Source organism: Aquila chrysaetos, chromosome 3, assembly GCF_900496995.4.
Source record: "Aquila chrysaetos chrysaetos chromosome 3, bAquChr1.4, whole genome shotgun sequence".
In the NCBI taxonomy this organism is placed as follows: Eukaryota; Metazoa; Chordata; class Aves; order Accipitriformes; family Accipitridae; genus Aquila; species Aquila chrysaetos.
The window spans coordinates 75817956-75836959 of record NC_044006.1 but is presented as its reverse complement, the minus strand read 5'-3'; the positions used below and the strand labels follow the sequence as shown (position 1 = coordinate 75836959).

The 19004-nt window shown below is 46.1% G+C and overlaps 1 protein-coding gene across 25 annotated transcripts in view; it reads left to right on the top strand.

Moving 5' to 3' along the window:
• OBSCN (obscurin, cytoskeletal calmodulin and titin-interacting RhoGEF) overlaps positions 1 to 18521 on the top strand; it is a 194343-nt gene extending 175822 nt beyond the window's left edge. For all 25 annotated transcript variants that reach the window (XM_030007899.1, XM_030007913.1, XM_030007905.1 and 22 more), the window contains 14 exons: positions 662 to 707; positions 1288 to 1365; positions 2244 to 5910; positions 6537 to 6659; positions 7704 to 7814; positions 7928 to 8095; positions 8584 to 8706; positions 10722 to 10892; positions 12172 to 12292; positions 12945 to 13184; positions 13850 to 14073; positions 14541 to 14616; positions 15105 to 15254; positions 15390 to 18521. In XM_030007899.1, coding sequence (XP_029863759.1) covers positions 662 to 707; positions 1288 to 1365; positions 2244 to 5910; positions 6537 to 6659; positions 7704 to 7814; positions 7928 to 8095; positions 8584 to 8706; positions 10722 to 10892; positions 12172 to 12292; positions 12945 to 13184; positions 13850 to 14073; positions 14541 to 14616; positions 15105 to 15254; positions 15390 to 15567 — 5476 coding nt within the window. In that variant the 3' untranslated portion in view covers positions 15568 to 18521. The remainder of the gene's footprint in view (positions 1 to 661; positions 708 to 1287; positions 1366 to 2243; positions 5911 to 6536; positions 6660 to 7703; positions 7815 to 7927; positions 8096 to 8583; positions 8707 to 10721; positions 10893 to 12171; positions 12293 to 12944; positions 13185 to 13849; positions 14074 to 14540; positions 14617 to 15104; positions 15255 to 15389) is intronic.
• The last annotated feature ends 483 nt before the right edge of the window (positions 18522 to 19004 follow it).

Sequence of the window (19004 nt, the reverse complement as noted above, 5' to 3'; positions counted from 1 at the left end):
AGTAGAAAGCTGAGTGAGATGTGGTGCGTTATACCCTAATTCTTCTTTATTATTCCCCATTACCAAAAACACAACTTGGCAATTTGCCAGATTGGCCTGTTTCTGGTATGGTGATGTTCTTACTCCCTGACTCCTCCAGGCAGATGAGTTTCTGAAATGACATAGAGAAGTGGGAAGAGCAAGTATAGAGGGAGTTATGCGAGAATTAAATAATATTAACCACATTTATTACGCAATTTCAAGTACAAAAGGCAGCTTGAAGGCATGTTTGCAGGTGCTTGCTTTTTAATTTCATTTATATTCTTTCTTCCTGCTGCCAAAGATATTTTTGCTCTGGCCACCTAAAGAGTCAAAGTCACTTCACTCTTAGGGCTGCGCTCGACCCCCTTGAACAGGCTTCCTGCAGAGTGTCATGGGGTCTTCCTGAGGATCTGCAGGGAGTCTCAGACTGAAAAAGGAAGATTGTTTCACCTCAGGGGAAGGAAACCTTGGGCCAAAAGCTTCCGTCTGTCTGTTTGGCTTCTCAGCTCTAAAACGGCAGCCTAAGGACATAAACAAAAGCATATGCATGTGTCCACGTGAAGCAGGCAACTTCAGGAAGATCTTGTGGTTGCTGTTGGAAGTGACTTGCTACTAAAATGTTGATCTTTTCTCTTATCAGAGCCAGGCCTAGTGCTTCGGACTGTCTTTCCCACAAGTGGTTCACGGTAAGTTTGTCCTGGTTCCTTATTAGCGTCATTAAAAATATTGAGGTTGGAAGAGACCTTTGGAGGGGCAGCTTTTAAAGCTGCTTGATACTATTTGCTGGTTTATTTTTATTCTCGGTCTCCTACTTTCTGTCCTGCAGAGAAGCTCAGGCATGGATCTCCAGAAAGAGGAGACACATTGGTGTTTACATGCCGAAATGTCTTTCTTCCAAAAGATAAACATTACTGCTGACATGAGCAGATATAACATGTCTGTATAGAAAGGAAACTGTGGCTTTGCAAAGCAAAGATATGGTTTATATTCGAATGCCTTAAATCGCTAAGGAGAAGAGCTAAAAATTAACAAAAAAAACCCCAAAATTTAATGACATGCATTGGACAGGGCTTGCTTTTGTCATTGAAAAGCTGAGAATGTCTACAAATTAGCCATGAGGGGATTGTAGCACTTGGTTTATTGTAACTTTCCTAAATTAAACGCTTCTGGAAGGAGGGAATCCTAAAAAAAAAAAAAAAAAAACTTCTCAGAAAATGAAGTCAGGATTTTTTTAACCAATGATTTTTCTCTCATTCCACCTGGCAGCATAATCTCCCCCTCGAAGCAGCTCATTTCATTAATACCAAGCAGCTCAAATTCATCGTGGCTCGGAGCAAGTGGCAGGTGAGTTGGTCTTAATCTATGTTGGTTCTTGTTAGTTACATATATATTTTAATTACGTTTCCATCTTTTCAAGTCTGTTGGGCTAGGACAGCAAGCACAGCAGAGATCTTAGCTTGGCTATGAATGGGGAGTAAGCACAGGAGAGAGTGGTCAATGGATGTGGCAGAAATAAATTATCTAGGCTTTTACTGCCTGGAAATCATCTGGTCTAATGCAGGTGCCTGTAAGATGCACGGTTGTGTCTAAGTTAGGTATGCTTAGCTGCCTTTGCAATTGGTACTGAATTATAGACAGGTCCCAAGAAGATTCCTCATTTCCTGAAGTTCTCTAAAATAATCAGATTGATTGCCTCCTGAAGATGCCTGTTTCTCTCTGTTGGCTGTAAGGGGAGGCCAGCTGCTCAACTTCAACTGAGATGTCTCACATGGCAGAAGTTAGAGCAGATGAATCCTACCTCCTACAGTATGGTAGGTCTTCTCTTGGCTTAAGTCACTGTAGGTTCTACTGCAATTGACAGATTTAAGGCCATTTACTGCAGGTAGGGTCTTATCTGATGTGTTCCATTAAAAACTCCTTTTCCATCTGCTTTGAGTGGCCAGATTATCTTTGAAAGTCTCAAGCAGGGTCCTGCTTCCCCGTTCACAATGGAAGGTATGTCCCCTGAAGTCAATATAGTTTCAACTCTGTGAATGAGAGAAGAGGAAGACTTGCAGAGCAGATGCAGCCTGGATTGATGATACGTACAAAAGGGTGGCAATGTGTTATTAAACTAGTATGTGTGGTATTTAAGAGTGCAGAAGTTCATTTTGGTATGCTTGCTTTACCATACTCCCACCACGTTTCCATCTGATTGTGCTGTATTTTGTTTTGCTCTTCAGCGGTCTCTGATGTGCTATAAATCCATACTGGTAATGCGATCTATCCCAGAAATCCTAGAAAGGACTCACGACAACACCTCCCTGGCCATCTCCCGACATCTTATTGATGAAAGCACTTCATCCAGTACCAGCGGCTCCTCTTCAGACAACGAGAACTCGCATTTCCCCAAGAAGAGGCACTTTGGCTCTACACCCGAACTGCACTTGTCCATATTTGATGCACCAAGCCACCAGGAGCCTCCAAAACATGCAAGAGAGGAGAAGCACTCCAAAATCTCTGTCCCTCCTGTAAAACCCATGAGGAGGAAGTATGCTTCAATGAAAGGTGAGGTGGGGGACAAATCACCTACAGAAAGTAAAGAGCTCATGGCAAGTATCTTAAAGGAGAAAGAAGAAGGGCTCCTTCCCAGACTTCAAGATGAAAGAGCAGAGCAGTCCCAAAGAAGTGGTGCTGCTGAGCCTTCATCAGTGAGGACTTCCACAGAAAGCACATCAAATCTATGTCAGAAGGAAAAACCAGATGTATTTTTATCTGATAAGGACAGAATTGAAAAGGCTGGGGATGGGACAGAAAAGCCACCTGTCTGTGTTCCTAGAGAGAGTGTCATTAAAAGCACTTTCTACAGCCAAGCAGCTGAGCTACCTGCAAGGGGGCCTTCCTCACCAGGCAGGGAGTTCAGAAGGCACCTGGACAGAGCCAGAAGAACTTTCCGGAAAGCTGGATATCCAAAGGTGCCCCTCAGTGGTCTCCGTGAACCCCTCCTAGAGCAATTTGAACTGGAAGAAGAAGAAGGAAAGTCTGACGATGGAGATGATCACAGGGAAAGTCTGCTTGGTTCCTTGACCAAATCAGCTTCATTTGACACTGCAAGGAAACCACCACATCCTGCCATTGCTGGTGGCAGCCGAAGCCGTTCCCTGGATGACTACAGGCTGAGAGCGTCAAGATCAGTGAGGGAACAGCATATTTTGGAAGAAGACTGTGATATATTGTCACAGGAAAGTTGCGCTGAAGGCAGCGACCACTGCGACATTTCTGCAGGGCCTGGGAAGGGATGTTTTGTAGACACTTCAAAGCAAGAGGACTTTAGGAGAGCCAGCAAGGATTGCTCAGAAGAGCAGCCCCCTCCTTCCACACAATGTGAGGGTAGTGGGTGCCCAGCTGGTTTTGTGCAACAGCTAGAGAGACTTCCAGTGTCACCTCATAGGAGCGAGAATAGGAAACATTTACTGAAGAAGTCAAAAGCTACTTACATTGAGGAGGAAGTCAAAGATTTGGAAGGCAAAAGCCCCATTCTAACTGCCCAGTGCTCAGATGTAACTGCATCATCAGCTCAAAAACATGAAAGCATGGAGGGTAAATCTTTCCCTGGCAGTGCCTCTGACACTGCTTTTCAGGAGGGAAAACAGTCCATTTCAACTCTCACAAAGCCAGAGACCACCTCCAAGACGGCCCCTACGAGTAAGGGAGATGCGTATCTGCCCCAGGAGTCTGCTCACAGTACCGACATCCATCCAGACCTAAAAGGTGGAAGCTTGCTTATCCAAAGGACAGCCCCAGTTCCACCTTGGAAAGACAAAAGGCAGAAACACTCACATGAGAAGACTTCTGCTCATAGTGTTGCCAAATCTGATCTCACGGAGCATGACAGCTCTGCTGTTTTAACAGGCCCACAAACAGAAACAGATTCCCTTCCAGTATGTAAAGACAAAAATCAGGAACTTCCTGGTCAAAGTCTTCCAGCAACTACTGCCTCAGTGGGCAAACGGCCAGATACCCTAACTGCTCTGCACACAGCTGATGAAGGTGCTCATCAGAAGATGAAAACCCATAAAGAGGTGAGGTCGGCTGTCCTGGAGGATGAAGGACCGGGTATTAGAGGAATCACTCCACCATCAGCCCGTGATGGTGAAAGCCAAGCGCGCAAGAGGGCTGCTGTTCACGTAGACACAGAATCAGCCGTCCTGAAGGGAGAGCATCTCGTTCCAAAAGTCCCACCACCAAAATCAATGCCGACTTTGGTCTCCGATGGAGCAGAGAAGGCAGAAAGGGAATGGCCAGCTCATAGCAAGGACAGGCTTGCTGCTTTGAGGAATGAAAGCTCAGCTGTCACGGAGGTTGTTCCCAGTTTGGCCCATGAGGCTGAAATCGAGGGAGCTGAACCCCAGAAAGTTTCTGAAGGCCGTGGCACGGTGCCTGCTGTTCTGGAGAGCAGACACCCAGCTAGAACTGTGTCCTCCCAAAATACCGGCCTCCCTTCGGCCTGTGAGAAGGAAAAGCAAGAACATTCAAAGGCATCGCTTCGCAGTGAGGTGAGATCTGTTGTGACAGCAAGTGCAAGCCGAGCAGCTGGACAGACTATGCCTGCTCCTGTCCCCAAGGCTGGACGTCAGGTGTTTGAGCAGCACAGGGTTGTCTATCCCGGTGGCAGAGTTTCTACTGATATGAAGAGTGGGCCTCTGGGTGTCTTAACTGCTTCACCACCAGAAGTTGCTCCAGCTTCAGTTTATGAGCTAGAATATGAGGAATATCCAAAGGTTTATGGTGAGGGCAGAGGTGTTGCCTTAGAAAGTGGAAGCTGGGATGCTGGAAAAACTGTCCCACCATCGCTCGGCAAGGACCAAAGTCAGGAGCTCTCACATCACAGGTCTTCTTTTTACAGTGATGAGGAGTCTGCTGTGCTGGAGGGGTTAGTGGATGAGATGGTTTCCCTCTCTGAAGAGATGAATGTTTGGGCAGAGTCAGTCTCTGGTGAGGAGGAATGCAGAAAGCCCATCTCTGCTCCCACAGAGATGTTCTACAAAGGCCTAGGTACCCAAGCGCCCATGGACACCTCCTTCCCTTCGGTACAAGGGGGTAAAAGAGAAGTCTCTGAGCTGGATGACCTTGCAGAACCCTACCTTGTTGTGAGTGAGGAGTCAGTGGTACTGGAAGGGCAGGGAGTACAGACGGTTCCTCATGAATGTGAGCATCTGGAAGACTTAGCGTTTGAGAGCCCCACTTCTAGTCAAGTGAGTGTTTCCTCAACAGATAGCCTGGACACTGGAAAAAGACCCAGTCAAGTGACAGTGAGCAAGGACACTGGTAAACACCCAGAAGTTTCTTTAGTGAAAATCAAAGACCTGTCAGACGAAACGCCCAGTCTTGGCAGTGGAACTCCAAAACTTGACATATCAGAGGTAGAGCCTGCCTATTTAAATTTCTCTGACTTGTATGACATTGTCTATTTTCCATTTGAATTTATGAACTATAGGAAGCCTCCACCCAAACCAACTGGTAGACGGTTTATACCTTTTGGTGAAAGGGCAAGGTCACCTCCTGCAAGACATTTGCATAAGGATAAAAGACTGTGCATCAGAGAAGAGGCAGAGGACAAGAACAGGAAGAACCATTTGGAAATATCTGAGGATTCAAAGGCAACTAACTTATTAGCCATGGGGAAAGGGTCAGAGAGTCATAAAGAAATGTATGGCCCCCAAAAGAGCTCAAGTGGTAAGCAGAAAAGCTCCTTCTACAACAAGCCAGGGCTCTTTAAGCCATATGCAAGGTCTCATTCAGTGGAGCAGTCAGTGGAGCAGAGTCTGAAGAAGAAAGTAAAAGCTTCTGTTGCCCATATTTCAAGAATCCTAAAAGGAAAGATCTCTCCTGAGCCAGAGGCAGAAGAAGGTAAATATTTTACTCTGTGCCTTCACAGATTTGCTGCTATAACTGGGCTCTGCTAAATCTGCCTTTTCCTTTTTCCCCAGCATATCTGAGGCTGTGGTTAGGCTGTCATTGCAAAACTGTCAATGTCAGGTTATGAAATTAGCTGTCTTCAGCTCCACCACTAGCTCTCTGTTACTGGCTCACTTTAGTGCAGAGTCAGCTGGGTTAATCTGCTGATGGAAGTGGCTTAAATTCCCCTGTCTAAGTTCGCACAAAAGCAGATCAGGGCTGGAAGATGCTTGCTTTGCTGCAGTTTCTTCTGCAGTTATCATCTGACCATGGCAAATCTTTGAAGCTAAAGTGACTGGGAGAATTTCATGAAGTCACCCTGGCTGCCTAAGTTGATGGCACTGAACAACAGAATCTGTCCTTTCTTCTCTGCCATCCCTAGATATGCCCTGTTCTTCCAGGACTTCATTCTGTTTGTAATAGCGGTCACAGCCTTCCCTGTTGACTGAAGGCTCGTTAATAAGGAAACCTATGACTGCTGAGCTATTTATGTGCGAACGGCAGAACTGTCTGCTGTAAATGGATGCCACAGGGAGAAGGATGGCCTTGAATGACTTCTCATCCTTTCTTCAAAACAGAGTTTGGTGAGCTGGGAAGCGAGGCAGTAGAAAAAGAGCTGTTAACAGGGGCTGAAGGATCTCTGAAGAGGAAATCAGCACTCTCTTCATTCAAGTTCTCAAGCCTCATGCCAAAGGAGAAAGGTATTGCTATTGCATAAGTCATCAGTTAGTTAGTTTTATCATGAAGTGTCACTAATAAATATGACAGTGCTGTGTGAGGCCAGTTCCTCTGTTTGCATCATGACTATGTCCTTGCTAAAACTGTCTTGACCTGGCATTGCTTCCAAATTGGAGCCATTCAAGGAAGCCACTGCAAAGGAATAAAATCTACGTGTAAGCTAGAAAGAGAATAAATGGAGTATCTAAGGGTGGGATGGCAGAAGCAAGGAATTGTGAATTCCTGCGTTTCAATCCTGTATGCATGCGTAAGGGCCAGACACGCTGCTATAGAGCTGTGAAATGAAAAATGGTGGGGAGTGCCAGCAAAGCTGAGCTTGCTTTTGCCCAGCCAAGTATTCCCTTGACTCTAGCAGGAGCATTTTCTGAGGTCAGGTTAATGCCCCAGTATTCAGCTGAGCCCAGCCAAGCACTGGGAAGGGCAGGCGTGTGAGCCTGGCAGCTCCTGGGTACTGCAGAGAAAAAAACCTGGAGAAACACAGAAGAAAACCTGAGCTCCCCCTTTTTCATGGAGACAGCAGCAGATTTGAGGCTCTATGATTTTTTTCCTCTTTCGATATCTTTTATCTTTTCTTCTCTCTTCTTGTGTTGTCTTGATCTCATCCCCTCGTCCTTGAAATACCATCATTTAGTTTTCCCCCCACATTTAAGCTAGGCCAGAGGAAAACTCTTGCTGTGACATGTTCTCTCTCTCCTCTGAGCTGTTCTGCTGCCTTAGCTGTACCAGCAGAGCTGGGCAGTGCAGGTGTTCCCCATGGACCTTCCAAGATCCATCTGGATTATCATGTATGAGCAGTCACACTGCATCCATGGGGCTGAACGGGGCTCCTGCACCTGTGTGCTCAATGCCCGGGGGATTCTCCAACCGGTGGTCAAAGGAATGCCAGAGAATGAAGCAGAAGTTTTCTTGAACCGATTAAAAATGCTTTCTGATGACCTGCATGCACTTATTTTTCACATAGCCCCCCCCCGGCCACTCTGAATCACTGCTTCTCCTCTTCTTTGCAGCACCTTCGTTCATTGAGGAGCTCATCGATCAGGCTGCTGCCATCGGACAGTGCGTGACGCTGTCGTGCCGGACAGCGGCTCACTCCTCCCTGCACATCAACTGGTTCCGAGGTGACATCCCTCTGGGGAGTCCCTAAACTTTGGGACAGGGGTGCAAGGAGGTGTTTTAGACACCTTGGTATAAATGTGCAGGGTGCTTATCTCTCCTATCTTCTGCTTTTCAGATGGGATAGCTGTCCACAGCAGCAGCCGGATCCTCATCTCAGCCACGCTCAAAAACTTCCAGCTATTAACTATTCTCTCTGTTAGTGCTGATGATTTTGGTATTTACACCTGTGTGGCCACAAACTCCCTGGGCTCAGCATCCACCTCTTGCGTCATAAGAAAAGCAGGTAAAAGAAGTAGCTGCTACAGAAGTAGGTATTACAAAAGTACTTCTGCCCAAAAATGTGAGCTGTAAATACCTGTGAGGTGAGATTTCTGCAGATAGGTTCAGAGGACAATCTCTCCCTTGCCTGCTCTGGTCCACAGCCACAGCCCTTGCTGTCTGGTAGCGTGGTGTATTTTGCAGGGTTTATTCCCTCTTCTTCACTATTTAGTCTCTCTCCTGGATTCAGAGCCACTCCAGTAACCATGTGGTTCTAGAACAAGACTTCAAAATCTTAATACTGAGTTTAAATTAGGCATGGTTAAATTGCTGTTCCACTAGGGGTGTGTGTGTGTATATATATATATATTTTTATATATAAAAAACCCATATACATTTTTTATATATATGTATAAAAAGAATATCCGTAACTGAGAAATGCTGGGTGTAGAGCTACATATCACAGCAGTACTATTGCTAACAGTCGCTGGTTTTTGTGTCTCCTCTCGACAGAGCTTCCTCCCAGCCCTCCACCCCCTGACATCGTGGAGGTCTACGAGGATGGAGCGCAGGTGGTCTGGAAACCTGTGGAAACCAACACCCCCGTCCATTACACTGTCCAGTGCAAGAGCGAAGGTAAAGTGTGGAATGCTGCCTTTACGCCTTGCAGGGAACATCTCGATTTGTGTGATCTCTTCACCAGCTGGATATTTTATTTTTATGCAGAAACAGCCTGACTTTAGGTCCCTAGTTTAGAGTTAGGAATGAAATTCATACAGCTATCATTTAGCCATCTAAAAGTTAGATGTTGTGCTGGCTAAATCAGCCTGGAATATGCATACTCATACAAAGGTTTTCTTAAAGTGTGAATCAAACTAGGTCGCATGGAAGCTGTGACCAAAAGGTGAACAGCTACAGAAGAATATGGATGGCTGGTGCCAGATACGCAGTCCTGAGTAAGCCTCTCAAGTTACAGTTCTGACAACATTATACACTAATAATGCCCAGCAACAACCACCAGCAGACAATATCATCCTATACCCAGGCTTTCTGTACAGTCTGTGGGGAAGGATGATCTATCAAAAAGGCAATTCATCCTACGCTAAACAGTCATGCTTTCTTTTTCCATTGATTTTGCAGGAAGCTTAGGGCAAACAGCCAGAACAAGATGACAAAAGTTTGGCAAAACTGCATCATCCCTTTGATGTTCTCTTCCAAGGCTTGGTCCAGAGCCTGATGAAATCAGTGGATGTTTTCTTGTTTAATTGCACGAGCTTTGAATCAAATCCCCGAGCCCATCTCTCTTGGGACTGCTTTTGCTGTTATTACTATGAATGCTATGTCTGATAGTAATTTCTACTGCAGTCACACATGCACATCCCTTTGGATTCAACTGCTCCGTGTTCCTTCTTTTAATTCTTCAAACACACACGCACTGCTTTCTGGATGAGCATGGGCAGCAGCTTTCTGCCTTTTCACTCTGGAGCTGGTGTCAGTCACCTTTCCTCCAACACAACTTTCTTTATTGTTATTCGTTTTGACACAACTGTAGGCAAGACTTTGGGGAGGATACAAACACAAGTTGTTCCAATTAGGAAGAAAAACAGGAAACAGCATCTACAATCTTCCACTGCATTCTGTGTATTTGGCAGGAACATGCAAAGTCCTGCTTTCCTGAACACAGGAGGATTAAGATAATCAGAAAAAAATTCCTTGGTTTATCCGTTATTTGACAGTAGGCTTTTGCACACTGCTTCTGCAGACACTTTTCTCTGTTTCTAAGCTATATCTGCTCCTTCTTACACATACACACACCTTAATTCAACCAGTACCCCGCAAAACCATTGATACCTTTGTTTTGGGTGGTGAATTACTGGTTTTCCTATGGTTTGCGGCTCTCTACCAGTGTTTATTTGAATGAAAGGATGGATTTAATCTCAGGCAGTCTCAGGGAGTTGTGTTTAACCTTGAGCACAGCAACAATGGCAAAGTATGGGATAGAGCATCTTGTAAAATGAATGATCACTAAATGTTTGCTGCTGATTTTCTACTTCACACCTTAGTCCCATGAAAAATGAGTCCATAACACACCTACAATTTCAGTTCCCTGAGAAATTATCATGAAGCTGAGTAAACCTGCCCAAGTTTCAAACAGTGGGTTTGCTAGGAGGGTGTTAGTGCATAGGTCTCTTCTGAAATCCTGCACCTTATGGTTTTGATTGGAGTTGAGACAGGGCCAAAAGAGAAAAAACAGTGATTTTTCTAGGCTTTTGTTTGGAGTTCTTAGTGTATATTTGCTTTAGAAGATTGGTGGCATGAATTAGATAAACAGAAACTACATGAGAAAGTTTCACCATTCCTCTGAAACAGTACTGACATACCTTGGACTGATTAGATATAAACCAGCTGATTTCAGAGAAGATGACTTTGGCACATGTACAGCGAGCGGCACCAGGCACTAAAGTTGGCCACAGCAAGTCAGTTTTTCCTTCACTCTATGAGATTCCGCTGTTTCTCCATATTCCCAGCACATAAGTAAAGCTGACGAAAAAAAAAAAAACCACAACAAAACCCCAAAACTCAACACCCTCGCCCCCAGTGTGACCATCTTAAATGAGTTCTAATCTCTTTTCTGTCTTTCCTCGGTGAAGATGGGGAGTGGACGACTCTTGCTTCTGACATCGCTGACTGCTGCTACTATGCCAAAAATCTCTCCAAGGGGTTTATCTACTGCTTCAGGATAGCCTGCACCAGTAAAGCAGGAATGGGCCCTTACAGCGACCCATCTGCCAAAGCAAAAATCACTGGCAAGGATCAAATGGGTAAGATCAAATGCCAAGAAAGCATTGTGTTTTTCCTGCGTCAAAACAATTGCACCCTTTTGGATGCGGGTCCAGAAGTCAAGAGCAAGTGAATCAAGACCAATTCCACTTGGCTCAGGGTGGTTTAGGGCTTCCTCCTCTTTGGCTTTCTTATTCAAAAGTAAATTATTTTCTAATTCTGGACACAGTTAGGGGAATATGTGTAAATATACAACAAATACATAATAAAATAATAACAATATGTAAATATAAATAATATGTAAATATATATAAAAATGTAATCATAAAAAATCTGGAAACTGTAGATTATCCACTGACGACACACTCAGTTTTTGATGTGAGATCATGAGGAAACAGGTCTGGGACAATGAATGTGTCACTGGAGGCATTGATCTGTTGGTATAGATCTGCCACTGGTGAAAGCCCTGGACGTGCTCTTTGTTATGGACTCAGTCCTAAGTTCAGTAGTTAATTAACGTGTTCTGGTGTTTGCTACTGGGAATTATCGCCCTACTGTGGTGCATTTTTCAGCTGTATTTTGTCTCTGAAGTAAAGAAAGCTCGATTTACTATTTTCTTCACCTGTTAGAATACTTTGTACTATTCACATGTTTTTAAAATTAAGAAATCCATAACCGCACAACAAATATATCCTTTCTGCCAAGAAGTGGAAGGATGGTCTAACTGGAATTTCCTCCCAGTGGAGAGGATTATTCTGTAAAAATCAGTTCACAGAGATATTTTTAACTCACCCTAAATCCTCTGCTTTCCCTTGGCCTGGGATTCATTAACATATCTCAATGTGCCCAGCATTTCCAAGCAGATGCTTCAATGTGTCAAGGCATGCTTTAATATTTTAGGGAGCACTCAGAACCAACAACATGCCACAACCAGAGCAACAAGTTTCAGCTGCTGCCCTGAAATACCCAACTAAAAGAAGTTTCTAATTCTTTGTCAGTGTCTTACCATGTCCTGATGACTTGTTACGTGAGAAGGTGAGAACCGGTGGCTGAGATGTGTGATATCACAGCACACAACATACAATCCACCTCGGAGTCTGGAGTGGTCACACCAGGGAATTACTGGGTGGACAGTCCAGAATCTGTCGCATTCAAATAGCCTTGGGTGCCACAGCTGGGAGACAACCTGCAGACTTGTCTGGAGAAAGCTCTGCTGTCGCCTTTCTCGTTGTTCATAGATAGCGAAGGGTGGCTCAGAGAGGCTCCAGTTTCCAGACAGAGGTCTTTTCCCATGTAATCCCTGTTGCTTTTTCTCTGCAGAGCTTCATGCTGCAATGCAGAACTTCCCATCAGCTGCTACTGAAGAAGAGAGCGAAATAATCACACCATCCGAGCCTTTCCCGACCTACCAGACCTACGCCTTCCAAACAGAGATCAAAAGGTAATGAATCCACCCAAGCGCTCAACCAGACAGAGGGAAATACCGCATGCGGCTGGAGTTTAGAAAAGTCACTTTTATAAATGCACTGCTCATGCAATGTCACAGTGTTTTGTTGAAATCACCTCCGCAGCAATACATATAAACCTGAGATCACTGGCTGAGCGATCTTCACTTGGTTTGGTAGGATTCAGGTGTGGATTTTCTGGGAGAGCAAAAGGGTCTGTGCTGGGCACCAGGACAGCCCCTTAGTATATTGTGAAGTGAGCCAAGGGCTAACAAAGGCTCCTCTCATTGCTTCATCAACTTTTGCAGCTACCAGTTTCAGACAGGGGGTTGGGATCCCACTTTCTCTGCCTACAAGACAGGCACCAACTTCTGTTGCCAAGGGGGTGGTAGTTCTCTTGCTCGAGACAGGATGAGCCACCTTCTCTCTCCCCAAAGGAGTTAAGCTCTCACTCCTGCAGTTTAAAGTGACTGTACAATTTAGAGACACAGGAGGATGTGCAAACTGTGACAATAGATGCAATAACTCCACATCGGGCATGGATGAAAAACACAGCATGGGATCCTGGTGGTTTTAAAGAACAGAAGCTCCTGGCTCTTCCAGGAGTAGCAGAGAAGCTTAACGTGCCTTTGTGTTCCTTTGTACCAGGGGTCGTTTCAGCATCGTCCGACAGTGCAGGGAAAAAGTAAGCGGCAAGACTTTAGCTGCTAAAATTATCCCTTACTGGCAAGAGGACAAGCAAACTGTGCTCCTGGAGTACCAAGTCCTGAGGAAGCTTCATCACACAAACATAGCTCAGCTGAAGGGAGCCTACGTCAGCCCACGGCACTTAGTGTTGATCCAGGAGATGTGCGTGGGACCAGAGCTGCTCCACTCTTTGGCATTACGGTAATAACAAGTGGAGGGAAGGGTTTTCCAGTCAGGGCTGCTCTAGGGAGCAAAACGCCTATTGCTTCCCCCTGACAAACTGGATCATTTCTCTCCATCTGTGCCAGTGTGCTGTCATTGCACGTGGGATTTGTGATGCACTTGTTCTGCAACTTCTTGTGACATAGTGAAATTACTTCAGTTCCCTACAAGGTTGGGGTAGGGGACAATTCAGGGCCACCCAGCTGAGATGTTGAAAGCAGTCTACAGGAGTTGATATGAAACCCTCTCTCCCATAACAAGGAGATTATTGTGGTTCAGGAAGCCTCATTTCTCCTCCACGTTGTTTCTCACAATGGCAGAAAAATGGATCTGCTTAAATCCTCTGATTAAAAGAGAGGGAACGGTGGGCATCAAATCTGCATTTTGATTTCTGCACAACCACTGCTTTCTCTGACGTGCAGTTCTACAACCTCCTGAACTTCTTGCATCTGTAAACCTGACTCACAGTACGGACCAGCCTCTCCATATACAATAGATTTGCTAAATGAATAGAGTTGTTTCTTCTAGACTCTCAAGGGCCTCATGGGATTAGACATCCAGGGGAGGATGATAGTGGGTATTGAATGGCTCTCTTGGGCATGCAGAAAGGACACCTCTGGTTTCTATTCCCTTTCTTCTACCAGGACATCGTACTCAGAAGTAGAGGTTCGAGACTACTTGTGGCAGATCCTCAGTGCCACTGAGTACCTCCATGCACACAACATCCTGCACTTGGATCTCAGGTCTGAAAACATGATCATCACTGAGCCCAACCTGCTGAAACTCCTGGATTTTGGCAACGCACAGTTCTACACACAAGACAAAGTTATTACCATGGACAAGTGCATGGACTATGTTGAAACCATGGGTGAGTACAGAGTTCAGACACAGCAACCTTGGCTTTGTATGCAATGTGTGGTCAACAGAAAGACAGACAGAGCCATTGGTGAAGGCAGCAGTTGACCCCAGCAAGCAAAGTCTCCCAGGTGCTGCCCTCCAGTAACAGTGTGAGTTTGCGGGAACAGCCAGTGGTGACAGCCATCCCACTTGCAGACCACAAAGGACAAAGCCAGAGGTCATGGCCAACACCACTCTGGCTGGCATCCACGTGTCCAGAGCTCAGGGGTATAGTATTATTGCCATTTGGCCTGACGTTCTCCAGGTTTCATTGCAGTCATCACCCACGAGGGTGTCTTACCTCAACCAGCTCCCTATACCAGAAGCTTTTTCCTCTTCACTCTTGGGAAGGTAGCAAAGCAGAAAAGTACCCACTGCTTTTGTGCTGGTCTCAGTGCATTGGAGGGGAGCTTGGCTCACACCAGTTTGCTTTTCTAGCTCCAGAACTGCTGACAGAGCAAGGAGCCCTCCCGCAAACTGATATCTGGTCCGTCGGAATCACGGCTTTCATCATGTAAGTCAGTCTGCCATTCCCTGCCCTATGAGCAGCTTCAGAAGTACAATTTCAGAGTCATCAACCAGGGGAGATGCATTGACTCAGAGAGTTAACCTCATTTGTGCCCCCTCTCCTCGGCAATGTTGCAGAAGGTTGTGTGATGGATGGTACGGAGCTGGCTGCACCATCCAAGGATGCCCAGTCCCAGCGATGTCTCCACATAAAGTAAGGAGGCTGTTTTGTAACACAGCAGCTGCTGGTGTTTCTCACTCAGCCTCGTCTGAAAAGCCCCAACTTTACCAAGAAAATTCAAATTACACCAAGAGGAAAAGCAGCCAAAGTCATGAAACCCGCTGAAGAACAGCGGCCTTTGAGGTTTTGTTTTCCTATATGATATTTCTCTGCATCGTCACGATCCTCCTCTCACTGCTGGGTGGGAAATCTTGGAAGAAGGAGCATCTTGAGCGATGCCCTTCACGCTGATCAATTCTCTTCTTTTGGGGCAGGTTGAGTGCCAACTACCCCGTCAGCTCCGACGTAGCCTGCGAGTTTCTGAGAACAACCAGGAAGGGTAAAGTGAAGCTCACACGGTGCTACGCGGGTCTCTCCGGGGGAGCGGTGTCCTTTCTCCAGAGCACGCTGTGTGCAAACCCCTGGTAAGATGGTGTCTGCTCTCCCAATAGCACAGCTGATGCAGATCGGGGCTATTGCCCCTTTTTTCTCTCCATTTGCAAGGAGCCTCCTCACCAGCACAGATCCCCGACTGATCTTCTCACCTTTGTCTGTTCTAGGGGAAGGCCGTCAGCCTCGGAGTGCCTTCAGAGCCCGTGGCTCCAGGAGACAGGTTTAGACAACAGGCAGCAAGCCCTGGTTACCTTCCCCACCACCAAACTGAGGAATTTCCTCACCGAACGGGAAAAGAAAAGGGGCCTGCTGTGCTCCAAGTATGGCCTCATGATTGCACAGTGACGTGGATGCGGCGACAGACACGAATTGTCTCCCTCGCCCCTTCTGCACTGAGTGTTTGGTACCAAATAGTCCTGCCAAGTTGCTGTGCATCAGCTGAGCTGGGGTAACCGCTCTCCCTGAATGCAATTTAGCGTAACTGAGCAAATTAATCCATATTACGTGCATTGCCACAAGGTAAGAACAGAAATATAGACCTAACATGGCTCAGCTGACTAACGGTAACTTGACAGTATGTGTGTCACTTGGCTGCACCCTTCCTGGAAGAACCGGGAGAGATTTGCATAGCCATTTCTGAATGGGACTAGCTATCAGCCCCAAGCAGCTTTGCAAATCCTTCCCTGAGGTCAGAAAGACTCCATGCATGCAAATGCCGGCCACTGTTTTCTGCCCCTGGCCCCAGGACGTGATAACCAGACACACTCTCAGATGTTACTGCACTGCTCATCCCACAGTGACCACTGCAGCAAGGTCTGAGTGACCAGTGGGTTTCTCACCTGCCTCCAATCCAAAAGAATTCAATGACCCGTTATGAAGGGAAAATAGGGAAGTGTGAAGCACTTTTTGGGAGCTGATATTAGACAGCAATGTATCTCCAGGCTTTGGGTGTAGAGGTCCGACTAGATAAAGCCCTGAGCAACCTGGCCTGAGCCGACAGCTGACCTTGCTTTGAGGAGAACGTTGGTTTAGAGACTTCCCGAGCTCCCTCCCATCCTGACTTGTCCTGTGATCCTATGTCTTTGCCAAGTGCCAGACACAAGGCTGGAGTGGTGGGACTCTGCTAGCATCCATTGGCAGCCAGGCTCAGCACGTCGCTTACCTGGCCAAGTTCTTGACCCAAGATTAAGCACGGGGCTAGAGGAGGGTTCTTCTAGCTGTGGAGCAACAAGAGGCTGCAAAGGAAGGAGGTGTGTGTTACGCGTGTGACAGTGGTACCGCAGAGATTTTTAACCAGGGCTTTTCATACTCTGTGAGGAAGCTCCTTCCAGCCCAAGTCACAAGAAACGACGAGAGCCTCCGTGAAAGCAGCCTCGTAGCTCAACTCTGTAGCACAAGGTGTGTATGGGGAGAGTAACAGCAATGGGGTTTTCCAGTAACTGATAAATCGCACATCCTATTCCTGCAAGAGGCCATAGCTTGCTTAGCTTTGAGAAGAGTTACTGTTCTCCCTGCAGCCCAAGTTGACCCTGCGTATGCTGCTCCACTTGGGCAGCCCAGCTCCCGCTCTCTTAGAGCCCCGTCCGCCGCTCAGTGAGCTGTGTGGCTCCATGGAGGGTCACCAGCTCTCCATGGGCATCTGCACTGCCACATCTGCAGAGCTGACCAAGCTCCTCAAAGGTTTCGAGGTTCGAAAACACCACAAAACTTGTTTTTTGGGGCATGTATCTGAAGTCTCCCATTAGACCTAGATGACAGTTACCCATCACATAGGATCTTACAGTTACCCCTCACCTGTCTGACTGTATCTGCATCAATTATCTTAAAAACCTGTTAAAGAACAAACATAACAAAACAACTCATGAAAAAAACAAGCTGTGACTTGCTGTATGGGCAACTCTAGGAAAGATGTTCCCTATGGCCAGGATGCTGGCACACGGAGCATTTGGTTGCATAGCTTGCCCCACAAGCGGGGCTAAAACAGGCTGGTGCAGAAAGCCTTTTCTGAGCACACTCAAGCCGAGAGGCGGTGGTATGAGTGGTTCATTGCAGCCTTGCTTTGCTCCTCATCAAAAACGCTCCCCCGTTCCGCCTGGCTTCACCGCGTTTGTATCAGTGTGTGCTGCCTGGCGCAGGGTATTTCTGCATCTTTTATGACTTGTGGGAATAGCTTGGCCACCGGACAGTAAAGGCAGCGAATGCAATGGTGACCACAACCTCGTTACATGCAGATGTTTTACCACTAAGAGACTTTGCCACTTTGAAGCCGGGCTGCTCTTCTCTGGGGAGTGCACAGGCACATCCACCAGGAGATGTGGCAGCAGCGTCACCAGCAAATGCTGTGTGTTTTCATTCTTTAAAAAAATCCTGAACTTTCATGTTCCTCCTTCTCCTTCAGAATCTGCTTTCCTTTGCAATGGATGGTGTTAGCTGTGTCATTGCTTTGTACTTATAACCTCAGTGTTCCTTTGAGTTTCTCTGAAGTGTATGATGTATCTGTTGGTTCCACTGAGTTTCTTCAGTTTTCCTTACAAGCAGCAGTAAACGGAGGCTTTCTCAGAGCCGTATCTGGCTGTGCTTAGAGGAACGAGAGCGGGAAAACAGTTCCTAATGCATTACAGCTTAATACTAGAAGTGACGCTGTTTAACCAGGGGTGGTCTTTTCCAACATGTTTAACCCATATTGTTCCAAACCTGAAGCGTGCAGTATCATGACTCCTTCCCTTGCACAGTGTGCAGAGCAGGAATTGTAACAGAGAGCAGAGGGGCTTTCACTGTGCTGTGGAGAACAGATACTGACTCAACAGATTGTAAAAGTTTGAATGTCAAAGTAATATTGTCTTCACTATGCACTACAAAAGAAAAAAACAAGGTTTTAGGGCCAGACTCCATGCTCCGTTCTCTTGGAATACACAAGAAAGACACTGCCATGAGGTCTGCCTCCCAATAAACTTTTCAAGACTCTGGATTCCTTCCAATTTAACTTCTTTTACAAATCCAGTAAGGCTTCTGTTGGCACAGGCTAGTTCTTTACTCTTGCTGGTACATTTTGGGATGGAAAGCTCAGTGCCAGGGGACAACCCATCTAAGCATAAACTTAATTGCAGATTAACTCATTTTGAGCTTTCACATTCTTCTGTATATGACTCAAATTAAGTGATTTTTTTTTTTTTTTTTTTTTTTTTTTGCTTCTCACAACTGCATGCATTTGAGCATGTCTGAAGTCTTTTATAGACTCAATACTGTTTGGTTAAATAAACCATTCTGACAAGGAAGTAAGGCCAGATATTTCTGCTGAATCATTGTCATTGTCCTTATTTTTATATCCCTTTCCCAAGCCCAGTCCATGTTTGTGCAGCACCCATCCTTCACCCCTCAACTCTCACCTGGGGTCCCTACAAGTGATAACCACAAATATACACTGTGCATTAACAGTGAACAACCTTCATGCGAAACATCCACAGAAAAAATCCTCTTGCTAGAGCCCTGGAGTGAGGACATCACTTGGCCAGCAAGTCACTACGGCTCTGATCTGGCTCAGCTATCCCGAGGCATTCCTGGACATGGTTTGGAGCTTCCAAAGATCAAACCATTGGCTGGGATGTGGGAAGAGCTCCAGCTTAATTCTTGGTAGCAGAGCAAAGAAATGAACCCACGCATGACAAAAAAAGAGGTGAGAGCCATAGAGGGAACATGGAAGTCATGAAAAGGTGCTGGAATTGTTAATGGGAATATTAACCGTCAGAGTCAAGCCTTGTGCAGTTACAGGTAGTTTGGTTTTC